We start from the raw sequence: 12,042 nt of genomic DNA on the forward strand, positions 1-12,042 counted from the left end.
GTTATACACCTACACAGCCTTTAACACACCCTACTCACACACCCTTATAGCCCCTCACACCCACACAGCTACTCACACACCGGCAGTGATACAGTTGTATAAATTGTGAAGGACATGTTTGTATTAAATATGTAGCTGTTTTATATGTGAATGTGTGCTTTTGGTTAGGAAAGGATTCGCCTGCAACATTGCTGGCATCCCCCTTATTGGCTGAGCATCCAACGCTGATTTGCAGATCCAAATGGAAATTAAAAAAAAGGATTTGAAGAAAAAAAAAAAAAACTGTTTGGGAAAAGGGCTTTGGCTCTGAAAAGAGCCTTTGTGTTTATGTTGTGTAGGTGATAAATACATATAGAACAGGATGCAGTCTTCAGTTTTTGAGGAACACCCTGTTGACGGTGTCTGTGAAATAGACTTAGTCTTTTTGATATATTCCGTCCATGTCGAAGAGGGAGTTGTTATACACAGCCCATGTTGTAGTCTCGGAGAAATGCATAAACCGCTGTATTGATGTGTGTTCTGGTTTTCTTTATTTGTGGACAAAATTGGGTTGACCAGTGCCACTTTTGACTTTGGCAAATGTTGGACAACACCTAAGCAGTATGTGGGAAAAGTGACATTAACTTACCAAAGGAATCCTTTATTAGAATATCCAGCCCTATCCCTGTATGGGCCTAGGTCACTGCCACCACAGTGCACAATCCTAAGGCCTAGATGTTGGGCAAACCGCAATGCTTTCAACTGCAGGCAGCAACTAATGCCATTTTCACCCTCTCTTTCCAACCCAATTAATGTCTAAATCAGATAAACCTACATAATTATTAATGTAATAATAAACAACACCTGCGTCTTGAAGCTTAAAGACTCTTTTCTCCAGTTCTCCTATGTCTCATCTGACTTACATGAGATCTTTACATACATTCTTAGTGCCGCTAACTCCCCTCTGAGCTTGATACATTAAAGTCCATGAGGAATGGCCTAGGCTGCGCTCTGTGGAAGCTTGTGTGGCAAGGGTTTTTGGCTTTCTCCACTCTCTCCTCCCGGGTGCCTGATACCCTCCACTTTCTTAGTCGAGGCTTCTGTAAGCATGTCCTTTAGGGTTGAGTCTTTATTATGCGAAGCTAAGGAGTTGCGCGGATCATTTATTTTTTGTGGGTCTAATGTATGGGACTTGGGCGAGATGTACCTTTGAGTGGGGTATTCGATGGAGTGCTAAAAGAGAAAGAACAACAGCACTTCCCTGAATGTGAGCAGTGGAAGGGTACAAGTCATCCAATCAAATTAATGCTAAAGAAGCTGTCCTTCAGTGGAGGGATAAACATAAGAAAAGAAAGGCTACCACTGAATAAGAAACAAGCAAAAGAGAGACTCAAGAAAGGCGACTAATGGTAAGGAAGGGCATGTCCAAAGACAACTGTACATTTTGGTTTTATACCCAATAGGTCTATTTGATAACTGACAGCTAAAAACTGTCTGTAGGTGAGACCTAAAATAGAAGCCTGGAGCCAGTGGCATTGTGGATATTTACCTTGATAGTGTGTATTTATCAGTCTTCGCAGAAATGCCTTAATTTAGAATATTTTGAATGATATTACTTTTGGGAGGAGGGTTGCATATGATTGGCAGAACCCTTCACCCAATAGAGGTGGTGTCTCATAAAGCTATCAAAGCCATTGTCGGCAAACAGAGTTCCACTGAGAGCCGAAGGAGAGAGGAAAATCAACCAATAGGAAGCTAGCCTTTCTGGTGGAGTCTGCCCTTCAGAAAATCAGAAAATCTAATGCTTTGCTGTTTTAAGCTCTAACCCAGAACATGGATGCTTCTGCCACATACATGATTTCCTAATAAATTAAAGAAAGGACCATTTTGGGTTGGATCCTTCTGTGAAAAATGCTCATGTCCAGTTTTCAATTTAGTGTTTAGCCAGTTCCTCTGCCTACAATGAATAACTGATTCGCTTTTAAGAAGGGCTAAAACTGATGAAGGTTAGCAGTAAAAAGCTTTAGTTTATAGGTTTGAGATGGTGAGCTGAAATTGTCGCATGCTTCCTAAATGGACATTGTCATTTTCCCTATGTTAGCCTAGCTATGCACAATGTAGAGCCACTTTTGGTTAGTACACGTTACCAAAGCACACTTCGTTTTTGTGTCACACTGTAATTTCACATATAGTTAGCACATATTTTCTGGGATTTAATCTGCACAGCCTAGTCAAGATCAAACACCACTGGGTTTTGTTATTCTATGTGGTTGGACACTAGCACCTAGACATAAAAGAGACACCCAGCAGCTGTTTTTGAAAATACATGTTTTGTCATACGACCTGGGACATGTTGTTCAAAACACGCACAGAGCGCAGACAGCGCAACAATCCCGAGACAAGAGAGCTGTGTCAGCTGGGATGTAGAACAACTATCTATAAATGCTAAGATATGGTGTTGGCTGTGAAGCCCAGAGATCTATAATCTATAATCATTTAGCTTTCGTATTGAGGGAGGGTTTAGGCAAATCTGTCATAATATGACAGGACTCTTTATTTCATACGGTTAAATAGCTATGCAAATGACATTAATGACCTGTATTTGTTGGCTGGCTGTGACACAACTAATGCACATTAAAGCACAATAGTTTAAATAAACATTATAAGCTTTCCTCATGTCTCTTTTCTATTTAGTGTGGACCAGTAGGAGTCCGAACGAAAGGGAGCGACCTTCTACCCCGATCCCAAGAGGGTTGGAAGTGTCATGTTCTGGAGTGCCAAATCACTTGTCTTTCCGGAACGGTTAGGAGGGTAAGTGACGCACTAGGAGTTGCCGGATTTGGGCCCATAGAGGCTGATGGAGTATGGTTACTCAGTCCTTATATGCTTATGTTCCATGGTCCCAAGCATAATTCTGTTCCTGAGCAGTATACCTGCAACAAGGTAATGATCTGATGGGAATTCTACCTATAGAGGTTGCTTCTACTGCCTGTATTTTTTACTTAAGCTGGACTTAGTTATTGCTGGTTTGTGGACTCTGGGCACTTTCCCACAGCTGCTCAGCACTAAAGTGCAAGTGCTCCCTGTATATAACATACAATTTCAATTGGTTATCCCTATTTGATTTACTGGTAAGTCCCAAGTAAAGTGCCGTGTGTGCGCACAGGGCCTGTAAATCAAATGCTACAAGTGGGCCCGCAGCACTGGTTGTGCCACCACATGAGTCGCCCTGTAAAAATGCCTCGGGCCTATCATTGCAGTGTCTTCAAGTGCAGTTGTAAACTGCCATGTACACCTGGCAAGTGCACCTACTTGCCAGGCCCAAACCTTCTCTTTTATTACATGTAAGGCACTCCCTAAGGTAGGTCCTAGATAGCCCTATGGGCAGGGTGCAGTGTATGTGAAAGGTAGGACATGTGCTGGTGTGCTTTACATGTCCTGATAGTGAAATACTGCCAATTTCGTTTTGCACTATTATTAAATAAAAGGACTAGCTCTCCCATAGGTTATCACTGTAGCTGCCTTGTAATATCTTAAAAGAATAACATTCAAATGGGCAGCGCTAGATATTTGGAGTTTGGGCTCCCTGAGCTCAGAATTTAAAAACACATTTTAATGTAGGAGGTTTTTAAATTGTGTGTTTGAAAATGTCACTTTTAGAAAGTGGGCATTTTCTTCCTTTACCATCCAGTGCATCTGCCTGCCTGTGGAATCAATAGCTGTTTAGACTGACAGCTGGGTTGTTTGTCCGTTCACTCTAGACAGCCACATAAAGGGAGCTGAGGTGTGTTGTGCATGTCCTTAATGCACATCACTAGGCTCTTGGGCTTTCTTAAGCTAGAGTGGTGGGAGGAGTTGTCAATGACACCTGAATAGGGATGTGCATGCCCCCTCACAATGCTGTCTCCACATCCCATGTAGTGTGCCTGGAGCCAAGACAAGGGAAGGCAGGATATGTGCACTACAAAAGACTGTCCTTTGAAGTATGGCTGCTCCAAAAGCCAAAAGCGGTATAAGTATTGGGATGTCACCCAAGACTTTTAGAACACTTCTAAAAGGAGGAGGAGACTGCCGAGAGGAAGAACTGGAGAGCTGTCAGGAGGAGTACTGCCACGTTGCTGTATTTGCTTTGCGGGGCTGGCCTGCAGTTGCTGCTTCTGTCTTGGAGAGACTAAGGACAGGACCTTTGCTCGGGTATCCAGCTTGAGAAGATTCTCCAAGGGCTTGTGTGTGCTTGCCTCCAGTTAAGAAGTCTCGGGCAATCAAAGACTTCACCTGTAGTGCCTGAACTCCTCTGCAAGGAGATCTGACCTACCAAGTGGTGGCAATTGCAATTATGAGTCCGTAAAGGTTGTTAGCACATTTTTGCAACACTGCAAGCTTGCCATGCGTTTGAAAAGCGAATACATCGCTGTGGTAGAAAAAAGATCGACGCATCAGGATTAAGACTCAAATACACCAAATACACAAACCGTCCATGATGACTGAGTCATCATGGACGGTTTGTGTATTTGGTGGATCAAATCCTGATACAACAATAAGGTGCGGATCTGAGTGTCCCACTGATCAGGGGACCAGCCTCATTTGCACATGGGTTTGGCCAAATGATAGGACTGATCATTGAGTCTAATTTGATGGAAACCCTTTACAATCTGTTGTGGATTAATCAGCCATTTTACGAATAATCAATGATGTACCGGTCTCCTCTATGCATGTAGTGTTAGCCTTTTTTTCTTCTTTATCCTTATTAATACGTTATGTGTGTGCGATAAAGATATTTTGAGATCTTGTTGACTCAGTATCGACAGTGTAGCCTCTCAATTTGGCTGTTAGACCCCCTGTGTTTCGTGTGTTATACATTCAGTTGGTGCTGGGGATAAAATCAGGTGTGGGTCTTTAAAATATATATCCCTTGGACCCTATTTTAAATGGTTTTGTTTAATCTATGTTAGATGTTTGTCATTTTGGTATTCTTTGGTTCAGATAAAGATTGGTTATGGTTATAAACTGGTGTGGTGCCCATTTGTAGTGTCTTAACTGTGTTACTGTATGTTTATGTACAAATGCTTCACACAATGACTTAGAGATAAGCCAGACTGCTCGTGCTCAGCTACCAAGGGGGTGAGCAAAGGTTATCTTAGCTGCATGATCCTGATACCCTAACTAAACGGAAGAATCCCTCCTTGAACACGGTGCAAGCCATTGCCCATTTCTAACAGAGGACTTAACTTATAAATTAGTGTCAGACTGATTTCCTACTTGAAGAAACAGCCTCCTAAGTATAATGAGACCAAATGACGGTGTTGTAAACTGGCCACAAACAACATAGCTGTGAAATTTCTACTTACCTTTCAGATGTTGCACATCGTACATATTCCCTGTTACTATCATATCTGAATAGGCAGGGGTGAATCTCTTCAATTTCTTTAAACTCCGACAATGCAAGTTTCCCGAATCCTAGGGAAAACTATGAGAGGCTAACAATCCCACATTGGGACCTCAAGCCTTCTCAGAAAAGATTCACTGGAAAATGTAGCATGGTCTTTCTAACAAAACGTTTTCCAAACTTCGCTGCTAACATTATTAGCAGCTGTTTAAAATGACGTGAGATTAATTTTAGGCCAACTATCTATTGATCGTCTTTGAAAAGATTAATCTTTACTGTTACTTTAAGAAGTGTTTTACCCCCTTTCCAGCCACCTCAAATAATAAAAAAAATGATTAGTTACCTCAAATTATAGGCTTCAAAACCTTTGACTGATACTCCAAAAAGTGATTGGGGGAAATAATGGCATATTCCAGTCTGTGCTTTATATTTGTATTCGGAGTTTCTCACCAATTTCAGCTCTGTCTGCAAAATAAGGGATAAACTTACTTTTAACAACTCCAGTAGTCACATTAGCATTACGTATTTGAACAAAATCTCAGCAAAGCACACATAAGTAATTGATCCAAGAACATTGTTTTCCTATAGTAAACAACTATAAGCTGGCTTATAAAACAACATATAGAAATACAGACAGGTAGCAGTGAAACACAGGGATGCTTTTCACCATGGAATTAGGAGTGGCAATAGACAAGAGTGAAAAGTCCAGTGATTTTCGTTTTACTCATCTATATATTTATGTTATGTACAATCCTCAAAATCATCTACCTCTGCTTTCAACTGCTACACAGGGGCAGTGGAGTAATAAGAGGCCTTACATATCATGGCCTCTCCTCCCTGACCCAAATGTGAAAAATAAATACCTTACAAGGCATCCTCAGCCTGCCTCCACCACCTTCCTTGCTTTAATTTCCCCTCTTGCCTCCCAGATGTCCTTTTTACTTTCAGTGCAAAGCAGACAAACAGCGCTACCCTGACATGCTCTCAGAAAATACTCTCACCCTAGACTGTGGCGGCATCAAGTGCAGAATTGATCTAGAACATGCTAAACTGAGGGAGCTTAAATTTAGTTTCTTTTGAAAGTTCAGATTCTAAGAAAACATAACATGATGTAATGTGGGAGGACAGTGATATTCACTGTGAAGAATTCAAGCAGGCATACAGAATCTGAGACCGCATAATGAGGAAAGAGGAATTCTAGATAGAACTTGTAAGTGAGTACCCTCAAAAGCAGGACACCCGCAGACAGAGCTCACAGAGGCCCATCTTGAGGGTACTAAAACATCTGACATGCATAAAACTTTGGAGAGGATAGAAAAAGCCATTTACCTGTGACTGCAAGCAAGGCTTTTGCACACCAATGCCCTCTCAAGTCTTCAAACAAACTCAAAAGGAACAATCTTTGTTGAGAAAAAGTTGAACTGTGAACTTTTACTTCAGCCTCATTGTGAAGGCATGCAATATTATAAATCATAGTAGGCATCTACATTTATCAGTCTGTGGTAGTGTAAAGGCTATCTCTATGGTTTCATACTAAGAGCAAATCTTCACTTGGTCTATATGGTGACCACTGAATAGGACATTGTAGACACTGACTATCCATCTTATGACCACCTGGCGCTTTCTAGGTTGAGGATCATGTTAAAAGCAAATTAACTTTAAGGTTCTCAGAGTGCAATTGGAGCTGTCCCTGTAGAGCTCAATCACAGGTACACCCAAAACAATAAGACAAACACACCAATTAGTAGCTTGCCAGGCATGGTGAGAAGAGCTGGACATTTGGCTATTTTGACCATGGCCTTATCAGAATTGTAGACGTAGGTAAGGTCTTTTTTGCAGGGATCTTTCAATTTTAAGCTTCGAAACCCAAGTGCTTAGGGCTACTTTAGATAACAGAATTACTTTATTAAAGCCGGGATGGCACAATTAGATTCTAGTGCTCCAGCAAATACAATAATCCCCAAGCCAGTCATACCTGCTCTTCTCCTCCTCTTCCCCAGCATCTTATTTTAGCGCCCTCATAACATTCTTCTGCATTTTCACCCAGAGCAAACTCGCAGCCCCAAAACCCTTCAGACTCCCCTCTTCAGCAGGACATGTGTCTTCCTGGATTCTATCATAAGTAAAATCTGAGGACATGTCACTAAGTTAGAAGATTATGGATGCATGTCAAAGTAAAAAGGATACCTTGCCATAAATATCGATCTTCAACAGGCTTATGCTCGACAATAATTGGTAAAACAATCAGAATTCCTGAGCATTCAAGAGAGGGCACTGACATGATATACCCAATTGTCATATTTAATTCACTTGTAAGTCCTTCATAGAGTGGTGTATAACATATACCCACATTAAGTAAATGATATTATTCTGGTGGGCCTGCAGCACTTGTTGTGCACCCACTTAAGTAGCCCTCTGAAATTTGTCTCAGGCCTGCCAGTGCAGACTAAAGACAGTGACACACTGCCATGTTGACTTGAGATTTAAAAACCCTTTCTAAGCCTTAAACTCCTTTTTTATTACATATAAGTCACCCTAAGGTAGGTCCTAGGTAGCCCATAGGGCAGGGTGCTTCGTAATTAAAATGTAGGACATGTGCTTTCAAGTACTACATGTCCTGTTGGTAAAAAACCCACAACTTCATTTTTCACTACTGAGGCCTACCCCTTCCATAGGATAGCATTGGGGATGACTTATTGCATCTAATACTCTACAATTCCTAATTGGGAGGAGGTGGAACTGTCAAGTTTAGTACCTATGGAATTGTAATGATAAATCCTCTTTAATGGCAAAGTCGAACTTATGACAATTTTGAAAATGGCACTTTTACAAAGTTGTCATTTTTTCTCTCAGTCCTGTGTGCCTACAGCTGGTCTGAGTGAAAAGGACTGGACCTGCATCACTTAACTACCAGAACCCAGAGTAACTCCAAGGTCTATACAAGATTTTCAGTAGACTAAATTAAATTAAAATTATTTTAATATGAAGGTCGCAGCACAGCAACAAAGACCTCAGCCCTCCAGAGAAACAGTGCAACTGACTGCCTGGGAGGTTGCATTCTGAGGCAGAGTTCTAATAGAACTAGAATGACATGTAAATGAAAACAAGTGGCAACAAGGTGTACACTGTGAATATAACAGTCTAGTTCGCTGGTCTCCTGAAATGAATTTTCAGCGACATAAAAGACTTCCAACTCTCCTGATCTGCACATAGACACTGCCTTCTGTGAGTCTGCCCTGCCAAGTGGTGCCACCCCAGTCGTGGACCCTTGGAAGTGAGCATAAGGTGCTTGCTTCACCCAACCCATGTGTCCTATTTTGAACCATTGCATCAGATTATTTAGTGTTTCAGGAACAGTGCATCGCCTTCGTTGCGTGAATTGACCCCAAACATCACCCTGGAACCACCACTGCATGAGGCTCTACCAGGCACAAAGGCTTCGCTTCTCCATCGACTGCAGCCTCGATGACAATGCTAAGAACTCTGTGTCGCAATCCCTGCAATCACTGGAGCTGAATCATCGCTGCTGCGTGGATTAGGACCAGTGCATCGCTGCCACTACAAGAATAGACAGCTACACATTGCTTCAAAAACGGCAAATCGCTTCGGCTGCATCCCGCATCAGACAGGATCGTCGAAGTCGACGCAACCCGGATTAAGCTACTAATACTCAGCAGGTTAAGTCTGGCCCTAATAGCCAGCCCGCGCTTCATCACAGTCGGCCTGACTGGTTGACTTTCTCCCTGTCCAGCACAACCAGATAGCCCTTGTTGGCGCTCTGTGCATTTTGGTGGTATTTTCACCTAATACTTTAAAATCAATATCCCCAGTTTTACTCATTGGATTTGTGTCGTTTTGTTGTCAAATAATTTATTAAAATATAATATATTTTTCGAAATTGGTTTGGGATTTTTTCGTGTGTTGTGCTTTTACTTTATTACTGTTTGTGTGATACATAAATACTTTACACATTGCCTCTAATCTAAGCTGGACTGCTTGTGTGCCAAGGTACCCAGGGTTAAGCACCGATTTATTTAGTGACTTTCAGTGGCTCACCCTGCAAGGGATTTTGGTTGTTGCTTGACGAGTTTCACAGCCCTGTCAACCAACAACCCAATTTCTCACTTGGTGTTTACCAGTAACGATTGATGCTGCATATTCTATACAGTCCGCGGGCAGTTTTCAATTTTATTAGAGAGTGTTCTGGAAGTACAATGACAGGCTTTTTTATTATTCCTATAGAAGACATTCTGAGGCACTCTCATTCAAAGTAACAAACAAACTGAGCATGTCTGGCCAGTGCTGAATGAGAACAGTTTGTCTGCATTGAAATATCTCAGTGTAACTTTTCAACCATGGATATTCCTTGATTTACTGTGTCAACCAAAGGGGATCAATGGATTAAAAAAAAAAAAAAGTTAAATCCTATTTTGGACTGATCAAAACCAACAAGTGTAAAATAAGTTTGGCTTTTTTTTTAGGATGCACACTTTCAGCATATTATCTAGATTGCTCATAGTATTGCGCTAACCTTTAATTAACTGAAAAAGGCGGCATGTTTTCAAAGTTACAAGCAAACTAATCTTTCTGGAACTTAGAGAAGTTTTAACAGTGATTTTGCTGCATCTTAAACAAGCAGCCCTATTGTGGTAGAAGCATATTACTATAATAGGGCAATTGGAGCACTCATGTACTGAAGCCATACAGATACTGATAAATACTACCCTGTTGTATTCAACTTCACAATGTTCTCCCTTCTCGATCCCAACATTAGCTGCCGAGGTCACTTTCTTGGAGAGGTGCATTTCCTTTTAGAGTTCAATCACATTCTCATAGTGGTAATAGGCTAAAGAACCCTACAGATTCCTGTAATTAGCAAAGTCAGTAATTTCACCTGCACTAGTTTCTTTTTTTGGTGCTAATTGCAAATTTATCTTTAGACATTAAAAAGTTTGTGCCCAAGTATGAAGAATACGATAGCATTTTTGTAAATGCAGATTTCAACTCGATATATATTTATTTATTTATTTATTTATAGGTTTGTAATGCGCCGGAATCACACCCGAAGGTGTATCTCTGCGCAAAGCTGTACAGGGCAAGTGCAATGAGGAGAGACATTATTACTGAAACAGCACTGTTTTTAAACTTTTCCTGAAAATGGAATGGCTGGTGCATTGCCTAAGGGAGAAAGGGAGGCTGTTCCACAGCAGAGGGCCCATGACAGAGAGGGCTCGTCCTCCTTGTCTGGCTTTCCGGACTCGGGGAACCTGTAGTAACAACTGGTTACTGGAACGGAGGTTGCATATGGGGCGATGGGGGACAAATCTATCGACCGGATAGAGTGGTCCCAGGTTATGCAAGCTTTTATGCACCACACAGCAGATCTTAAATTCGATACGTTTTCGAATTGGTAACCAATGTAACTGGTCAAGAAGGGGCCAGGACGGAGTTCTAGGAGGGGCGTTGACCACCAGTCGTGCGGCAGTTTTCTGCACTACCTGAAGTTTGTTCAAAATGCCCTCATTAGCCGCCAATAGAAGACCATTACAATAGTCCAGGCGACTCAGCACGAGAGCCTGAACCAGAGTCTTCCTAGAGCTATCAGGTAGGAGGGGGAACACCTTCCGAAGAAGACTGATGACATGAAAACAAGACCCCACAATGATGTTGGTATGATGTTGAAGTGTGAGGTCTTGGTCGAGACGAACCCCTAGATTTTTTACCACCTGTTTGGGAAGGGGGGCCACTCCTAGGCTGGCAGGCCACCAGTCTGGAGTCCACAGAGTTTTAGCTTCCCCGAACAGCATGACTTCGGACTTTCCCACATTACATTGGAGGAAGTTGTTAGCCATCCAGCTGGAGACCGCCGTCATGCCGTTCGAGAAAGCTTGCCTTACCGCAGGAGTAAAGGTTTTAAAGGTGAACAACAGCTGGGTATCGTCAGCGTAAGATATGGGTACAAACCCATAGGATCTCATGATTCCAGCTAGGGGGGCAACATAAACATTAAACAGCGTAGGGCTGAGACAGGAGCCCTGCGGGACTCCTTTGGTGATTTTAGATGAGGCAGAGCTAAATGTCCCCATATTCACCCGCTGAGTACGATCTGTAAGGAAGCTGGCAAACCACGCCAGAGCAGATTTTTCTAGTCCAATCTCTTCCAGCCTTTTTAAAAGGATGGCATGGGATATGGTGTCGAATGCTGCTGATAAATCCAGCAGCACCAACACCACAGACAGACCTCTGTCTAAGGACACACGTATGTTATCCGTGACAGATAGCAGGGCGGTTTCGGTACTATATTTCGGCCTGAACCCAGATTGAGAGTGGTCCAGGCATCCGACCCGCTCAATGAAACTCGAAAGATGGTAATTAACATGTTTCTCCATTATTTTACTAAAGTAAGGCAGGAGAGAGATAGGCCTCAGATTAGACATGTCGGACCAAGGGATTGATGTATTTTTCCTGATGGGCTTTACTAGGGCGCTCTTCCACTGTGATGGAACTGAACCTTCAGATAAAGAAAGATTAATCAGTGTCTGAAAGGTCGGGCTGAGTGTGTCTCCTATTAGATGCATCACTCGAGCAGGGACAAGATCCGCCGGACATCCTGATTTAACTGTGCCAATCAGTTTATTAACATTATCCAATGTAATCTCAGGTATAGAGGACATTTT

General features: G+C 42.1%; 1 protein-coding gene across 1 annotated transcript in view; it reads right to left on the reverse strand.

Annotated features, from left to right (window-relative positions):
• The window catches only part of CTSO (cathepsin O), a 103,377-nt gene that overhangs the window by 22,679 nt on the left and 68,656 nt on the right, over positions 1-12,042 (reverse strand). Inside the window, exon 5 of the mRNA XM_078676980.1 lies at positions 5,709-5,830. Coding sequence (XP_078533106.1) covers positions 5,709-5,830 — 122 coding nt within the window. The remainder of the gene's footprint in view (positions 1-5,708; positions 5,831-12,042) is intronic.

Source organism: Lissotriton helveticus, chromosome 2_1 (genome assembly GCF_964261635.1).
Source record: "Lissotriton helveticus chromosome 2_1, aLisHel1.1, whole genome shotgun sequence".
NCBI lineage: Eukaryota > Metazoa > Chordata > Amphibia > Caudata > Salamandridae > Lissotriton > Lissotriton helveticus.